The sequence below is a fragment of the Vanessa atalanta genome, chromosome 3, assembly GCF_905147765.1.
Source record: "Vanessa atalanta chromosome 3, ilVanAtal1.2, whole genome shotgun sequence".
NCBI classification, from domain to species: Eukaryota; Metazoa; Arthropoda; class Insecta; order Lepidoptera; family Nymphalidae; genus Vanessa; species Vanessa atalanta.
Window position 1 is genome coordinate 12721144 of NC_061873.1, and position 18595 is coordinate 12739738.

Consider the following 18595-nt stretch of genomic DNA (forward strand, 5'->3'; position numbering starts at 1 on the left):
TATACGACAAAAATGCTAATTTTCAAATCTCGAACTTTGCTCGCTACAATCGGTACTCGACAACTTTTTTACGATTCGATGTTTATCCTTCAGTCGCATCACTATGTTTTCAAATTCTAAATAAGTTTATTCATTCTTTTTATAACACATAACACCATATACATATTATAAAACATCTTAAATTTCCTTTTAAGCATTTTATGGCACTGGCAATGGACACAAAAAAAAACTATTGTTTATTAATTGTTATTACTAATATAATATTTCTTAATGTATCATTCCAATTTCATTAATTACATGTAATAAAATACTATCGTCAAATTAAGTTTTTATGTCGTCTACCGGTGAAATTCCAAGCTTCAATCTCCCGCTGCGATATTAATTTTTACCGTCAAAATTAATGCACGTATCGCCTCATCTCGATTAAATCGTGTCCGATTTCGATCGCAATCCGAGCGATTTTCTTTAATTATACAAATTACATTGTGAAGCCGTTCACGCTATCAGCGCCATCTCTCGACCAGCGCTAGCAATTTTCGCGATAGCGTCCAGCCGGCGATTAAATTCGAATTTATTAAAAATAAATACCTACATCGATTGCAAAAAACTCGATGTCGATAAATGTCAGGCAACTTAGTGATTTATTCATGGTTTCGAGAGTTCTTTTAGTCTCGATATCGGCTGGATCTGTTATTGTCGTCCGATGTGGAGTTCGCAATAAGCTCCGTCGTGTTATGAAGGGTGTCGAGTAATAAAGTTGGATAAAAACTATTCTTATTAATGTATCGATGTTAACCATCGACCCATACAAGTCAAACTGGATTTCGTTTTGACCAAATATACAAATAACATAAAATTTAACGACACAATTTCTGCGTGAATAATTACAATTTTATAGCTCATCGGCGGGAATTAGTGCAAAAAAAATCGAAACGAATTGAATAAATAAGTATCCAGTAAAACAATGCGTCGGATTAAGGCCATCGTATTAGATTGAAGTCCGATCCATCAAAGCCTCGTTAACACGTTCACATGATTTGTTCTTTTTTTTAAACCAGTCGGGAATAGTGTTGGGCCGTTTTTTTTCTTAGTCGATCGATTGTCGGTAGTAATTGGTATGGGAGTAGCCGATGTCGAACACGATGTTTGACGGTGAGCCGAGTTAATTATTTTCGTGTCGTAGGCGTGCACTCAAGATGCTATCCTTTATCGAGATAGTGTTGTAACAAAGGAGATCGTTTGACGTGACCGTTCTGTTCTTGCTGATGTAGCGTTTTATAAATCACTATAGCAGTCTCACAGCTTTACACGCTTAATTTGAAATTCTTTATCGATTAAATGATTTCGATAATTGATAGAAGATATGAATTATGACCAAATCGAGTATTGTAATCATTATTAATTTAATATCCAGATCTATTTATATAATTCCTATTTACATAGTATGAATACAAATCCTTTAATAGGTGAAAAGACTAGTATCCAAAATATTTTTTCCTTTTAATTTTTATTTTGCATCCAAATTAAAAATAACTTATTTACAAAAAGTATTACCTTTATTCAATTTTCGCCACGAAGTATGCTCTACACATTAACTAACTAAATATACAGCAGATTTTTTTAAAAGGTTCGCGCCATTTAGAAAGTCATATGTAACATAAACGTGCACGATTTTACATTAATTTCAAATAATTCTCTATAATATAATTCGAACTGAATCTTTGACTGAAGTTATCCCAAACAATCGAGTGTCGCTTGTTACTAGTGACGATCAAAATGAAGAACGAAAAACACAATAAAAAAGTGTGCAGCTATAGTAACAGAAAGTTCGGTTCGAATAGGTAATGTCTTGTTTCATTTTTCCCAGTTAACTATCTGCGATCTTTTGCGGAACGTTATCTCCGATCACGTTCGCGGAATGTCGCGTCCGACGAATTACGCATTTAACGCACGCGAATTTCGTACGAACGAATCAAAGACGCACGCTATCGCCGCACTCGCCATCAAAATATTAATATTCGATAGACCCGACTCGATGTTCCCGATTCGTATAATTAAAATCGAGATCCGATTCGATTGGGCGCGGATTCCGTCACGTCGTACGTCATAAGCCCCGCCCACTTTTGACGCCTCCAGCGTTGCGTGTACGCAACTTTTACCGTTTATCGCGATCATATCGAAATCGTTGTATCTTTAATTTTATTTTATTGTCGAATTTGTTGCGATTAAAAAGTATCACGTCGGTAGCTTGTGAATTTTGTGTTATTAATCAAACGTTACCACATGTAATAATGAAATCGCATGTGTTTTTTAAGTGCGGGGGCTCGTGAGCGGCGCGGGCGTATCGTCGCGTTTTGCATAGATTAAAAAAGTCGATAGATATGCAAATGGCCGACTGCCGTGTTTGCTTGTTTCTGAGTTACGGCGCGCCTCGGTAATAGAGCCTCGCCTATCGGAGTACACTTTTAGAGAATATGAGGGTTTTGTGATTGTGTGATCGCTGATCGCATGACCGCTGTGTGGACTTTCAGGAAATTTATTTTGCATACAAATTGTGCACTGCTTGGATATTATTTTTCTTAAATTATTTGCTTTACGTGGGTAACATGTTCTGCACGGTTATTCAAGTTATTGTGATAATTTAAAATCATATTTAGTTTTCATATGCGGAAAGGTTATTAGAGGAATAATCTATTTTAATAATCTGTTAATTCAACATGAATGTTATGGCAACATAAAATATTATCTATTTAATTAGGACCTCACTGCTGTATTGAATCGATGTGATGTAGATTCTACCTTATACATTTTTCACAATTTTTTTAATGTATAAACTAACAATGTAAATAATATGTCATAGCAGCTCAAAAATATCAAATAAAAATTAGTAATACGCATACCTATTTATTATTTTATATTACATATATGAATAAGCCTACAGTCCGACAATAAACAACCGATGAAACACATTTTCTTGATAAATGAATTATTCATACTGAAGTGTTTTCAAATTAAATGCTCTTGATGAAACGGGTACCTTAATTTTTTCACGAAATATTTCCAAATGAAATATTACATTACCAACACATATCTCGGGTAAAATAACGTTAAAAAATTCTATAATTTATTACAGCCACGGATAAGAATCCATTAGGAAAAACTTTCAACCATTCTTATCGTAAATCTCACATGTGCCTAAGGATTTTTGTTTTTTAATTACAACGCAATGGTAATAGAAAACGGAATGTTGAAAACTTATTTTGAACTCGGATATGGCATTAGTTGCTAATATTTGTATTATATTTAACAGTTTACACAATTACAGACTGATAAAACACTAACAGAAAATATCTACCTGTGCTACATTAGAATTGTCACTTTTGACTAATACTTAACGTTGTTTTTAATCTTAATATTCATGAACGGAACTAAAATTTTAAATGCCACTTAAAATTAAATTCTTAATATAATCGATAATAATAATATTAAATGACAACATTTATTTTACAAAAACATGAAATATATTCGACGTGTTACAAAAACGAGTTACAAAAACATTTTCTTCGCACATCCACAAAAATTACATGTGGCAACACTTTATGAATATTAACATGCATTACATCAATCATGCTGTGTAGATTTTGTGCGCGATTGCTAACACTCGTTAAGAAAAAGGGCTAGTTTCAACGTTTCAGCTCAAACGTATGTGGGTTATTAGTGTTGCTATTTCAAAAAATTTAATAAAAATTATTAAAATGGAATATAAGATTCGATAAATAATACTAGGCTTAGGTACTGTTCCACAAGACCGGAATATGGGCGATGGAATAATAATACATAATTATTATTGTCTATGACAGTGTGATTTATAAAAAGTTAAACGTCACAGGGAATTAGGTCAGTTAAAGAAAACTTGAATACATTTACAGCCTTATTAGTTTTTATAATGTATGTATAAATAATTGTGGCTTAAAACGACCTTCGTTGTGAAAATAATAATTGCTTTTTGTATTTATTTAATTCATTTCAATTAATACTTAAGACTGTAAGTGTAAGAATTAGAGGTTAGAGGATTAGAAGAGGAAGCTTAGAGGTTTGTCAAGTTATTCATCATTTTATTATAATTATTCTATAATTACGATATCTTAATAAAGTTTATGGTGTTTGTTACGCAACCCAACCCGAACGGCTCTAATAAAATAAGACATTAAAGTCGATTATTTTTATATAAATAGGAGACACGTTCTCCTATTTAATCATTTAAAAAATGACCATTCTAAATCTAGTTTTCTTAGAAAACTAATTTATAAAAGTAAAGAAACAACTCCCAAAGTTTTAAATTCTACCGAAGTATAATATTATCGTTAGAATCGCTAATCCTAACATCTATTAAACAAATAATTTCCTGTATTTCTGAGGAAGTACACTGTGCAGAATACCTACTAATTAAATAACTAACGCATCTTTATTACAGTCAGTTGACTATTAAGTCATCCGGTTTCGGATTTTCGGATTCTTTATCGAGAAAAGTCGGCACCGTGATTTCAACACGTCCGGTCCATGACGATGGGAACTGTTATAGTCCCGAAAGATATAGATCATTGGTCTATCAATAACATAGTTGAAACCGGATTGGTTAATAGCAACAATATTAAAAACAGTAACGGTTCATTTAAACAGTGTTTACGAAGAGATATAAGTTGATCAACTGATAAATCTAAAGCGATTAGAATTGACTTTCAATTTAGATATTGGTGATTGAAGAATTACAGATTTAAATACGCAACCTGAATTTCTTAATCGCAAGTTGATTTGAAACATGTTATGAATTAGTTCCTCCTACTTATTCCATCTGCTTTGGAATAAGTTCCTAAATTTCCGTGTAGAACAAGATCCTATATCTTGTTCTACACGTCCCTCGTACAATATTATTATATTTCGTCTAAATAAATTAATTTAATGGAGAATAGCTATTACAGTATAGCGTTGAAGACATCTAGATTTATAGAGCTGTGGAAATGTTTATCTACCTTCGTGAGCCAATGTTTTTGCGAGTTGCCACGTCTGCGCCTTTCTTGTTCTTATGCTGACTGATAAGACATTGCCAACCTACTATTATCCAAAGCACTATCAAAGTACTTACAAGACTAGTAATTAGAAGTTTATTTCAATGATAACAATTTCGAAAACACAAGATTTTACTATGATCCTATATACAAGTTAAATTTAATCAAAATATAGTACCAGGACCATCAATGATTTGAGTGTTTCATCGTACGAATAATATTGTTTTTTTATCAATTGTAACACTTTCGTAGTAGAGACTCGTAATCGTATTAGTAATAAAAAAAATCCTACTTTAGAAGATTATTTTTAAAGTACCGTTTCGTTTCTAGGCAAAATTATTTTAGTTTCTTATAAAATACTGCAAGTAACAGAATGTTATTCTCGGTAGTTTCTGAATGTACGATAAAATAAATATATTAATATTAATTTTTAAAATGAAATCTTAGTTTATTTAGTGATTATAAAAGTGAAAATAAAATACATCGAAGGTTTATTGCTCTAAATCACATACATTTTGAAAGCAGAATGTTCCCATCGTATAAAGTATAATTTAAGCAAAATAATACAATTTTAACATCAACCTACCACACTACAAACCATTCGATCGTAACTTCGAAGCCAAACCATTAAAATACAGCTTACAAATAGCGTAACTCGATAGTGGAATCGAACCTGCGATATGCAAATACCCGTCCGATCGTGACGCACGACGTCCGTCCCGCAGACACTTGCAGAGATCACTGTGGATGATAGACAAGTTTTTATCAGAATACGTGGTGACATTCAGCTGAAGTAATGTTTTATACACCTACTTATTTCTCAGTAACTTCAGAGATAACGAGTAAAAACTTTTTAAATGTAAGCCTCTTTAATATTTTGATTCACAGCTAAAGGGTTGTCGACTTCGCTTATAAAACAGTTTAGTTTGGAACGTATTGATTCTAATTTTAAATATATTATTACAAAAGATTTTCTTTGACGCTGAGAACTTTATATCGAAAAAGTGTACGGATTTTTTTTTACTTGGATGAAGCTATTTTTTTTTCAATAATTATTTTATGGCGTTAATGTTGGTATATATGAATTCGGACTATTGGCCGCCGTGCGTTGAGCATACATGGCATAATCTGTAGTTCCTATTATCACCAAAAAATTAAAAACGCCTTAGGCGACATGGTATATAAACAAGACTAAATTATCTGCATTATAAGCTAGCTATTATAGTAGATCGTTACGCAGTTAACAAGTGTACATTACAAGCATTAATGCACTATCAAAGTAAGCTTTATCGTGAAACAAGGAACGGAGTTCATCCATGTTTATCACTTGTAGATACATTATTTTTTAAAGGAAATAAATTAAATACAATTTTCTACATTTTATCTTCAATATTCTATATATTGTGTATCTCATAACAACCTTATTTACATAAGTAAATGATTCATAATATTTCATTTTCAACCCACACGTGATGTCTTAACGGATAAAATGTTAACTGTCTCTATGATAAATGGAACGTTATCTGTTTAAAATCGATGTTGCCAAACCCAAATCATTGACAGTTATTTATTTATATGATCTACGAATTCAAATAAAATACAACTTTGTAAATTAAAAAAAAGACTTTATATCTATTTATTTATTTTATTCATTGGAACAGTTACACCATCAACTTATCACTAAGCACTTAAAATTAATATCTGACTTGGGTAACATACAAAGTGATGCGTCTTTTAAGGTGTAAACAACATTGAATCTACTATTGATGTAATTAATGCATGTTTTTGTTTGTAAAGTATTTTTTTAAGAAGTGTATACGTATTAATTACGTGCTTACATTTGTTAAACTGACATTAATATTAAAGAAATAGTTCAGAAATATTCATTTCAAGACCAGTAACAATTTAATTATTACTGTGTTTATTATTAATTAAAATTATTTTCATTACAATAAAGACCTACACGTATTTAAGTTTTATTTGAGTTCTTTATCTTTTAATTTATTACTTGGTTAATCGGTAAAATAAATAATATACTCATCTAAGCATTTTAATTTTTTTAATTACCTATGTAGTGATTTTCAGTACAATTATAACTTTTTTTTATTGCATTTTTGTGTTACAGCCAACGATCCCACGTCTTAAAACTTAAAAATAAATATAATGAAAACAAACGTGTATAATATAGAACGATTTAAGTTAATAAATTAGCAACACGGAGTAACATTAACACAATCTGTTTAGCTCGTGTGTATCGGAGATCGATGCTGGCATTAAAAGCCATTACTATCGGTTTACGCGATCAATTTGCTGTACCTTTAAAATTGTACAAGCTTTCGACGCTGCCTTTTTGCAGGACGCGGATTTAAATGTTGCCTCTTGAGGCTAATAGTTTTTAATCGTTATCAATAAAGTGTAATATCTAAGTTTACGTTTAGATATTTCTTTTAGGGAATTCATTTTGAAGCGATTAAATATTTAGAAAATGCCGTTTTTACTTTTGATACGAAATTTATTGCCATTTATAAAAATTAACGGTCGATGATTTCATTTCAATTCATTTTTTTTAATCACAGGTAGTGATATCAGATAACGTATTCTAGGTGATCGGTCACCGGCGTCACAGTAAAAGATCCGTATCGCGTCGATTGTGACTGCCTCGATGCACGACTATTTTAATTGGACCCTGATCTCCGATCTGATAAATGTAAGGACAAGATGGCGGCTTTTGTTTTTTTTTATAAACATGTAGGCACGTGTTCGATGTTTGTACCAGTTATAAAATTTTGAATGGTCGTTTAATGGTGCTTGTAAACGCATTTGATGTGTGAGATTTTTTTGAACGGAACAAAATTGTTTAACAAAACTTTTTAGTGTCATGTTTCATTTTCATCTCATAATTATTGTGTATTTCTCTCTTATACTGAGTCCGCAACCAACACATCGACAATTATTTTATGTCTTCTACCGTTGGCGTTTGTTATTCAAACACTGTAAACCGATATCGCTTTAGCCTCTAGTCTCTGCTTTATTAAAAGCAATGCGGGTACTTGACGCTTCAAACAAAATAGTTATGCGAATTGCATGCCTGTCTCTGATATAAAAGCCATTTTAACCACATTATTTGACGTGTTTATAAAGACAAAAGGATGCTGATGAATATCATTTAACGAATCGACATTCGGTTTTGCGGAGTTGTTTAAACGACACCAAGTCACGCCATCTATCTGATTGAACATTCAACCTTTCTCAACAATCAGAAGTTATAACTTACTTAAGGAAAAACGGGAGCTTGAACGCAACTAACGAACTGCGATAGCTCGCATTCGGTATGACGCCGACATTAAGCTGCCAGATAAACCGAGTACAAACCAAACCAATCGCGCGTCACTGCAGAATCGTAACAGCCAATCGAATTGCGCTGTGACTAGGATAGCGTGACCCGAAGGCAATCCGATTCAAGTTGCATTCGTTACCGCGAGATGGCGGTCGGTGTGCGCGCCAATCGTCGCGTCCATCTCACTGTCGTGCCCATATAATGATCTTCACAGGGGCAGGAGAATGAAGTTGAGCCTCTCATTAATTGGCGTTTTGAGTTGAGATCGCTGCGCGAAAGATAGGTTAATTCCTCGCCCGGTCGAGATCGTTGTCGCTCAAAAAGGAAGGTGAGCGAGCGTTTTCTGGAAATCAGATCCAATTACAACAAGGTCCGTTAACTTTTTGTTCTGTTTGTTCGATGGTCGAAAGCATACTCACGCGCAATGTTGACGGACGAGGGTCGTGCGACCGGTTCCCACTGACGGATCGGAGATTTTATTTCCTTAATGCACGGAAATGTTTGTAAAACATTGCATTGCTCACATAATTCAATACCCTATACCCCACCCACTCGGAACATTTACATACCGCAAGCACGTCTCAATTAGGAGCACTAATGTATGCCTCGACCAAAGTCCTGATCTGTCTGACGTCGACAGATAGCGAGTGAAACGTGACGAGTGACGACTATCGCGAGAAAACCGCTGCCAACTTAGCATCGCTCCACTATTAACAACGCTAATAGGAACCGATATTGTCGAGTTCTTTTATTTAAACGAACTATTCTGAATCCCATTTGCGCATTGATAATTAATTTTAGAATGAACATAAAACAATTTAACTTTATTTTACAGGTGAGGACGAGGAATGGGGAAACGAGAGCGAGGCAATGCCAGGAGAACCTCGCACGCCGAGCTCGGGTGGAGAGCGAGCTGCTTCGAGTGGTGGAGCTTCACCTACTTCCGAGGGATCCGCAACCGCGTCTCCACCACGCCTTCGCCTTAACGCAAGTCTAGCTACTGATCCAGCCCTTGCACCTCAAGCAACGTCCCTAAAGCATGAGCCACCCTCGCCGTCACCACCGCCGGCTCCAGCACAACAAGCGAGAGATTATGGCTTAGCTCTTACGGCGGCTAACTTTCCGGCGCTGTTTCCTGCAGCAACCGTGACTCCCCCCGGCTACATGTGCAAGCCTTGTGGAATACGATATTCATCACTGAGTACACTCCAAGCACATCAAGAACACTATTGTTCAAAACGTAGAACGAAACCCGATGGTACTGAAACACCGATAGATGCAGCGGGCGATGAGTCAAGCGGTGACTCAAAAACGCCGCGACCACTCGGCAAGCAATATGCGTGCACATATTGTTCATATAGCGCTGATAAAAAAGTGAGTTTAAATCGCCATATGAGAATGCATTCCTCGTCACCGGTAAACAGTGGCACTCCTGTACCACCTCCTACATCAAATGGCGAAACCGCTGAAGGTCCACCGGCTCAAGATCGATATTGTGTAGATTGTGATATTCATTTTAGCTCAGTTAAAACATACCGAGCTCATAAAGCTCATTACTGTAATACGAGACAGGTTGTCAAACAAGCATTAGCAGCGGCCAGGGCAGGATCTGCAACGTCAGGTTCCGCGCCACCATCTCCTGGGGCGACTCCGCCCGCTCAAAACCAATATGCATTAGCTTTGCCAACTAACCCGATTCTCATAGTTCCGTATTCTATTTTAAGAAGTGCTAGCACACTTCCAGGTACTACATTACCAGATCCAGATACGCCTTGCTTTTTATTACCAAATGGAACATTTCAACCTATTAGTCGAGCGTTGCCAAATATGAATCCAGAAGTGAAAGAACCTGAGGTTTTGAAATCGGCTAATAGACCACGAGAACCATCTCGAGATGGGGCTACACCTTTAGATCTGAGCGTTCGTCGATCTCCAGAATCTGTTACTACAGATGAACATGAGAAGGAGAACCGAATGCGTTCTACGACCCCGGAACAAATAGTTTGTGCTCCATCGCTGCCGGGATCTCCTGGTACTCCGTCTCCTTCTAGAAGATCTTCTTCGCCAAGTGGAGAAAATTCACCTAAGAGACGCCGCCGTAATTCAAGAGGACCCACTCCTAAACCACCAAGTGTGCCTTCTCCTCCAGAAGAAAAATTTACACCGGTCGTCCCACCTCCGATTTTACCGCCTGCCTTGGCTCTACGACTAGCGACAGAATTGCCCGTGACGTCACCTCAAGTATTGGTTAAACAAGGAGTTTCCAAATGTAAAGAGTGCAATATAGTATTCTGCAAATTTGAAAACTATCGTATACATAAACGTCACTACTGCTCTGCTGGTGGAGGAGAAGAAAGAGCTAGTCCAGCGCCACCGGAGCCTGGTCCACCACCACAGTACCGCCAACTTATCTGCTTGGCGTGTGGAATACACTTTAGTTCCCTAGACAATTTGACCACTCACCAATCATATTACTGTACAAAAAGAGAGACTCGATCGCCTCGAAGCATTCCTGAAGTGCCACGACCTGCTTCAGGATCAGATGGTGGGCGAAAATGTCCATGTTGTGAAGTAGTCTCTCCCACGACTGCAGCAGCGCAGCGCCATTTAGAATCACATGCCGGGGTCAAAGCGTTCCGCTGCACGATCTGCCGATACAGAGGAAACACGCTACGTGGCATGCGTACTCATATACGAATGCATTTCCGCGAGAAGCCGGCTGACCTCCATGTGAGTATTCAAACCTAAAAATACATTATATAGAATAAAAAATATATCATTAAATTTTTTCTACACATTGCTTATGTAATAAAAGTGTACCTACATATAATGTTGTATAAGTTTATTGTATATTAAATTTAACTTTCATTAGTATATTAATAGTTACTTTGCTAAATCCACAAATATTATAACAATTATTTTGTATATCAATTTCAGGAGGAGAACTACATCTCTTGTATACAGGAAGAAGATAATCGGGAAACCACTTCGCCGAACCCAGCGGTGGGCGAGCGAGTCTACCGATGCGGCTCCTGTGCCTATACGTCGTCGTACCGTGGCAACCTTGTGCGTCACGCACGTCTAGTTCACGCCACCGAAGACCCCGAACCGGAAGAACAAACATCTCCCATTCCTCCCGTTGATATTAAAAAAGAACCAGAAACAGAAGAAGATACTCCTAACTTCTGCAAATCCTGCAACATATCATTCAAGTACGTAAACACGTACAAAGCGCACAAACAGTTCTATTGCACCGCTGCTAATCAAGACGCCGCTGCCAATAATAACGTCCCAGCGAGGGTCAACGATGCGCCTGTTGTATGAAATGGTTTAAATATATTCTAGCGGTCATAATAAAGAGCTCGCGAAATGCGGGTTTTTTAAACTCAACATGGCCGCTGTTCAAACAAGCCAACTACATTTTTTCTAAATATCCTTCCTTGGCTTACTTTGCTTCCAATTGTTATTAATAAAAAGTGTATATCCACTCGTTTCCTGAATTATATAAAAAAAACTATGTGCAATAATTTATAAAATATAAAATTTAATTCGATATAAGCCACTCGTATTGCATATCAAAGCCAAATTGATGTTTTGACATTTAATTATTTTCATTGAGTGAATGAATGAATGAAATCTCGGCTAATGTACATAGAGCCCACGTTTAGGTTTGTTATAATTATCTTGTTATGTAAATTCATTACTAGTTAAAAGGTTAACCTCTTCGTCATTGTATTAGTATACGTTAAAATACCAAATTGTAAATATTTGTAAAGATATTATCGCATTGTAACTAAATTTTATTACCATTTGTTCTAAGTGATTGTTCTTTCTTTGTTGTTAATTTTGTTTATTATTAATAGAATCTTAGATGAACTTTATTCAATCTTTGCTTAATAAGCAATAGAATGCTCATTCCATTTGTATAAACAGGTCGTTTTTACTTTACTTCCACTAATGACACTACATATGTACATTAAAATATTTAAGTACATTCCAAAAAATGTAATGTGTTTTAATGTCAAACTTACGGAACTCTATGTTTAGAATAATTGAAAAGAAAATTATCAATAATATATTATTATTATGTAGTGTCATTAAGTATAAAAAAACTAATAATAAAAGTCTCCCTCGACCTCAAATAATATATTTAAAATATGACTATGATTCACCTCTTTTTATGTATTATATACAAACTTTTTACTAATAACACTGTACTGAAGCATTACAAAATAACGTTGTTATATCGCTTAGAGTCAATCAAAAAATTAAACGATATATTATTGTTATAGATATTTGGAGTTATTGTGCAAACTTTTCAATTTTTACTGTCCAAATAAAATTAAAGTGGTAAAAACTATCCCACACGGTGTCGATATAGTTAAAATTCTTCACTGCTTATAAAATTGTCATTAAAGAGGTGAATTACAGTATTTATTGTGAGATTGTTGTCATTATGTCAACACTGCAACTTTTCTTCTAGTTTGTACAACACTGGCTAGTAATAAAAAGTAAATATTTAAATGGAAGAAACATACTGCAACACTATAAACGTCATTCTAATAGTAGGTAATATTGTAAAGAGATATCCTCTCTTTTAGTAAGAAGTTCACGCAAAATACCATGTTTTGTCAATGCCAAAGCATCGCTAGATTATTGTAATTTGCATTTATAGGTATCTCACTAATTATAGTAATAGGATTAAGTAAATAAAAGACTTATTCCGTAGATATACATATAAAATTTGTGTATTCATATTGTGTTTGTCTTTAAATTGGAATAAGTCTCGAATTTTCCAACTTTCGGGTATATGGCCGTATTGTTGATCTTCGGACGTAACCAATCAGTTCGTTCGTGACGTAATTATTTGTTGTTAAGTCGTTGACAAAACTGTACAGGTGGACTAGAGATATTATAATATTTATTTTACTTTTTATTTTTAATGTATTTTATATTTTTCTTTTACCACTCAAACTTTATACTAAAAAAAAAACTTTTTTTTTTCTTTAAAGAATATACTTTGTCTACGACTTAATCGGTACTACGTAAACGTATCATGACATTATACCAATAAAGCAACATAGCATCTGATGTGTCGTGCCATAATCAGTGTTTTAAAAATATAGTTTTAAATGTATGATATTCTCGAATAATATTACGGCTAAAGTTATCAGAAATCATGTCAATAAACTAATCGTTAATCAAATTACATTTCAATACATTTTTAATGTCGATACGCCTAGTAACATCGGCCAAATATTAATGTTGAAATAATATGCCACGATAATGTAACCATAATATGATGTTATTAAAATGATAATACATAGTTACGCGATACATGCGTACATTGATATTGTAAAATACGCCAGACAATAAATTATTATTTATCACATATTAAGACTGTGTTTATTTATTCCCTAGTTCCCCATGCCTTTGCCAAATCGAAATTTATTAAAAAAAAAAGAAAACTTCACGTAATATGTAGGCATACCTAACCCAATATATTTCAGCAAAATTATAAACAATATTTCTAGAAATATATTTAGTTAAAAATTTAGTATAAAAGGTCAATCATTATTACGCTCCTCACGACATACAATTACAGATGTAATTGTATTGTATTTTATTTAGTTATTCGTAAGAAAGCTCTTACTCTACTGTCAACAGCAAAAAGTGATTACCAACTTGAATAAGAGATTTATCTATAGTTTTTTTTTTTCATATATATGTGTGTACGTACAAGTAAGGTATGTTAGGAATATATGTATACAGCACGACTGTTTGAATACTATCGATTTATAAGGACGTGATATTTGACGATCATATATGACAAAAAAATACATATAACATAAATATTAATAAACTTCTAAGTAAAGTTAGCAAAAAGCTATGTAATTGATTACGTCGTATGGACTCCCTAGTTGCACTGTCGACACAAAACAGGTAATTGTAGGTAGGTACATTACCTACGGCCAAACGCCGCTACGGGTTAACAGGGTAGCAGGCTTCCTTTGATAAACAAGCATGATCCAATCCCCCTTCATACTTTAATCCTAGCTTAATAAGATATTTCACTCGTTTAAACAACAAATTTGTTGGCTAGGTAAATGATGTGAACTTGGGACAAAAAATAATAAGAACTTTGCCTATCATGGAATCATACTTATTTACAACGTTTGGCAAACTTTAAACTACCTATTTAACTACATAACTACTAACCTTAACAAATGTTCAAAGTGAGGTCCTTCTCGTGTGATACACAATTCGGCACATAACACGAATGGGTCACTTTTAACAGTTTCGAAAGTACTGGTGATTTTTAGTTTTAACTCTTGTCTGTTTGCATACTCTTTAACATACACGAGACGTTTCCTTGGACATGTGTTGAAATACGGAACTGTCCGAAGTCTCGTAGTCTTTGAATAGCGTTTAATATTACGCTGGCAGTAGGTACTCAGCGATTTGGGAACATCTCGGTACAAATTGGTAGCACCCGGCAAGCTATCATTCGCACGCGAATAAGTACGAACCATGTCCAAGTACTCTGCATCTGTTAATTAATAAGCTATACCTAATTACTAATGACGGGTCACACTCACACAAGACAGATTAGGTATACTCGTAAGATCGACCGCTCGGCGCGCGCGCGGGTAGACGGACATAGAAACGTCACGGTGGCGCCCGCCCTACTGACCTAATTAGCCACGGGCCACGGGGCGGGGGTTGCGGGGGGCAAGTGGCAATGTATCCACACTTCATTTATTTAAATGGACTTTTTTTTTAATTTGGTCAAAAATTAAGTACCTATTTTTTTACACAATTCGAATGAGAATCATGTACCGAGTGTTCTCCTTAATTATTGATAGTAATTCTCCAGTCACTTGTATAACCGGTAAAAAATACTGTTACTGTTGTAAGATTGTCTCACATTTTTTTAATGGCTACCGTATAGTATAATATATAAACCTACTAAAATTTAACTCATTATAATACAAATCTTATTGTAATTTAAAAGCATCTGGAACGACAATCATCTATTAAATCACTTAGCTGTTTTGTTCTTTGGGGCTGTAATTAATCCCTTATCTACGCCGATACTAAAACATAATGAGGAATACTAACTGCTTAATAACCATGCTCATAGCCCCAGCGTCTACAAGGAATATACTAGTCTAGTCTAGTCACTAGAGGCATACAGACCAAGGTACTTAGTCCAAATCCGGGAGTATTTGTGAATAAATAGGTCTATTATATATAAAAAATTTAATCTTAAAAATCAGTAATAAGTTTAATTTCAATGTTAGTCTGGGTCTGATGAATCATCTGCATATTGTTCCCTGAACTGTTCAGAGTCTTCTTCTTGACCGTAATAGAATCCTTCATCGCTGTCATCTTTATATCCTGGTGTCTCCTCCATGACAGTACTGTGTACGAAATTCCTACTATCAGACAGACCTGACTGTTCAGCTAGAACTTTTGCCTTATATTTTGCATAGGCAGCGCCATAACGTTTAACATCTTCATTAAATAAATCCGGTGGTTCCTCATATATCTTGTCCTCGCCTGTGTCGCTTGACAGTTCATCCTCTGTAATAATAAATATGGAACAACTATAATATAATATATCTATTGTGTATTCTTATCACTTTAGTGAAGAGGAATAAACGACTGTGACATTAAATTGTCACCACAATATTGGTTGAGGTATTATAAACAAAGATTTATTATTAAAGAAGTGTTTGTAGCACATAATGATATAGCAGTACTATTATCAAATTGCATGACTAATGTAAATTTTAGGTCAACATATGTTGGTAGAGATTTTATCCCAGAAAATGTTCAAATAATTCAAAAAAGGCAATAATTTATATTTTTTCAGAGCCAATGTCTATGGGCACTCATCCACCTAAAAAAATAAGAACAAAGAAGCAGTTTTGAATTGTCATTTTACAAACTACTATTACAATTGTAGAGTTCAATTTACCTATGTTACAATTTTGTACAGCTTTAATCATATCCTCCTCGTCAAGACTGCTGGGTTCGGAATCTGGATAATCATTTCGCCAGTCATTTTCCGCATTTGAATCCTCACTGTCATCCTCATCTGATTCCGCTAAGCCATTATCTCTATACGACCCAAATATCAAATTGGTCTCATAATCTTCAATACTGAAATTTAAAAAAAGTAAATAAATATTTTATTTTTTAAATATATTCTAAGCATTATTATTTATTTTTTTTCATTATTATTACAAACAAAAAATAGAATACAATAATTTAATGAATGTTTCGTATACATATATTTATATTACGAACTTTAAGGCACATCATTGATGATAACTCGTTATAATTGGAATTATTTATTACTAATTTTACTCAAATTTTAAAAGGTTAAGAATTATATATTAGACAGACAAAAATTGAATTTGGATCGAACAATGAATTGGACAAAAAACTAAAAATATTTTGTTGGACTTTAAAAGGTATATTAAATTAATAATTAATTAATTATAATGTATATCAACAGTATGTTGCATGTATTTCTAAAAAATAAATCAATCAATCAATCAATCAATCAATCATATCAATATGTCAAATGGTTTAATGCCATCTAAGCTATAGATAGTTCCCTAATTTCTTAATATATATTTGATTTAAATGTGTTCCACATATTCAAATAGAGATATATTCGGACACAATTTGTAAATAAGTAATAACATGTTAACCCAGAAAATTGAAAAGATATTTTAAAAACACATTAACTGTTAAAGACCAAATTCTTTCAAATTTTATAATGGATTTTATAATGCTGTCATGGGCCTATAAATGTAACATAAATTCAAAATAATTCATCATGTTCCTCGACTAAGGCTTGAACAACTTAGTAAAAAAAAAACAATAACACTATAAATATTTGGAATTTTTTCATGCAAGTTGCAATTGTTAATTGTTAAAAAGGTACAAATACCATTTTCTAAAAATGATAGACATGTTAATGTATTATTGCTTATATGCGTCCATTTATCAATTATTATTTTTTATACAAACAATATATAAATAACTTTTAGGTTTTTAAGCTAATTCATTTCTGCAATATTTATATCGACTTAAGTTTATTTGGGTTGTGATCAACAATTTATACTACGCTAATTCGAAAGTGTGCGCACACTCTGCTAATAATTGTTAGCATATTATAAATAAATTGATTTAAAAAAATGCCGTTAGCATATTAATTTGTAACTTAATCTTGTATATTTCTTCACGATTTAGTTTTATTATTATGAAAGTAATCTTACCTGACTAGATTATCCAACATTGAAATATCAAAATCTTCTTTAGCCGGCGTGTAAAGATCATACATGTATTTCTCATTCTCTTGTACATCCTTCTTTTGTAAATCAACTAAATCGTAATTATCGTCGTCAGTCTCGTCTTTTAATCCTCTGCTGCAATTGACAACTTCATACCGATTCTCTGCAGCTACGTCTTTTCTCTCTTTACGTATTTTCTTAATTATATCACTAACATTACTGGATGTTTTGAATGTTATATTATTTGGGACAATATTCTTTACGTGTGTAGGTTCCTATAAAAACACACATTCTGTCAATGTAAGTCCATGTGGTTTCTATAATGAAGCATAAGTACTTTAGATTATTTGAAGAATATATTTGGAAGACTGTTTTGAAAATAAATAATATAGCGACATACCTGATTTTCCACACTACCTCTGAACACGAATAGCGAAGGAGCAATCTCCTCGGTATTTATTTTCTTTCTTTTACACAAAAGCACTAAAGCATCTTGCGGATTATCATCGAGTCGACGTTTCACCCGCAAAATGGTTGAGGTAGACATAGTTGTAAAAATGCTATTTTATAGAGTTAATGTGAAAGACACCCCGCAAATCAAATTAGATACCTATTATCTTGGCTCAAACGTTATACCTACTTAAATTGTTTTGTTGTTGAACAGGTAACAGGTTGAACTTGAGCCTGACATTTACTATAATGCTGCCAATGTACTTTAAATTTCTTTATAATTTATACCAACCATAACGACGTACCGAGAAAAATAAAATTTACAACGCATAAAATATTATTAAATACCTGAAATATCTTTGTCTGAATAAGATACTTTTTCATAGGTCCGGCAAATAGAAATTGAAAATATGCTTAAATGGTTACATCCT

General features: G+C 33.8%; 2 protein-coding genes across 4 annotated transcripts in view; one reads left to right on the forward strand and one right to left on the reverse strand.

The window, feature by feature from the left end:
• Positions 1-13797, forward strand: part of LOC125077079 (zinc finger protein ush) — a 206860-nt gene extending 193063 nt beyond the window's left edge. For all 3 annotated transcript variants that reach the window (XM_047688872.1, XM_047688871.1, XM_047688873.1), the window contains exons 2-3: positions 9239-11133; positions 11341-13797. In XM_047688872.1, the coding sequence (XP_047544828.1) occupies positions 9239-11133; positions 11341-11727 (2282 nt within the window). In that variant the 3' untranslated portion in view covers positions 11728-13797. The remainder of the gene's footprint in view (positions 1-9238; positions 11134-11340) is intronic.
• Positions 13798-15645: 1848 nt separating this feature from the next.
• On the reverse strand, positions 15646-18416 carry LOC125077098 (probable RNA polymerase II nuclear localization protein SLC7A6OS). The gene is made up of 4 exons (XM_047688896.1): positions 18115-18416; positions 17700-17989; positions 16388-16572; positions 15646-15990 (listed from the first exon to the last, which is right to left on the reverse strand). Exons 1-4 carry the CDS (start codon positions 18259-18261, stop codon positions 15704-15706), a joined length of 909 nt encoding a protein of 302 aa, XP_047544852.1. The 5' UTR covers positions 18262-18416; the 3' UTR covers positions 15646-15703.
• Positions 18417-18595: the final 179 nt, after the last annotated feature.

Bases quoted from the DNA above. Each gene is read 5' to 3' on its own strand.
- LOC125077098 (XM_047688896.1), bottom strand. From the start codon at position 18,261: ATGTCTACCTCAACCATTTTGCGGGTGAAACGTCGACTCGATGATAAT. The intron at 17,990-18,114 runs GTATGTCGCTAT...GTGTTTTTATAG, and splicing joins GAGGTAGTGTGGAAAATCAG to GAACCTACACACGTAAAGAA. The intron at 15,991-16,387 runs GTAAATTGAACT...TTATTATTACAG, and splicing joins TGTACAAAATTGTAACATAG to AGGATGAACTGTCAAGCGAC.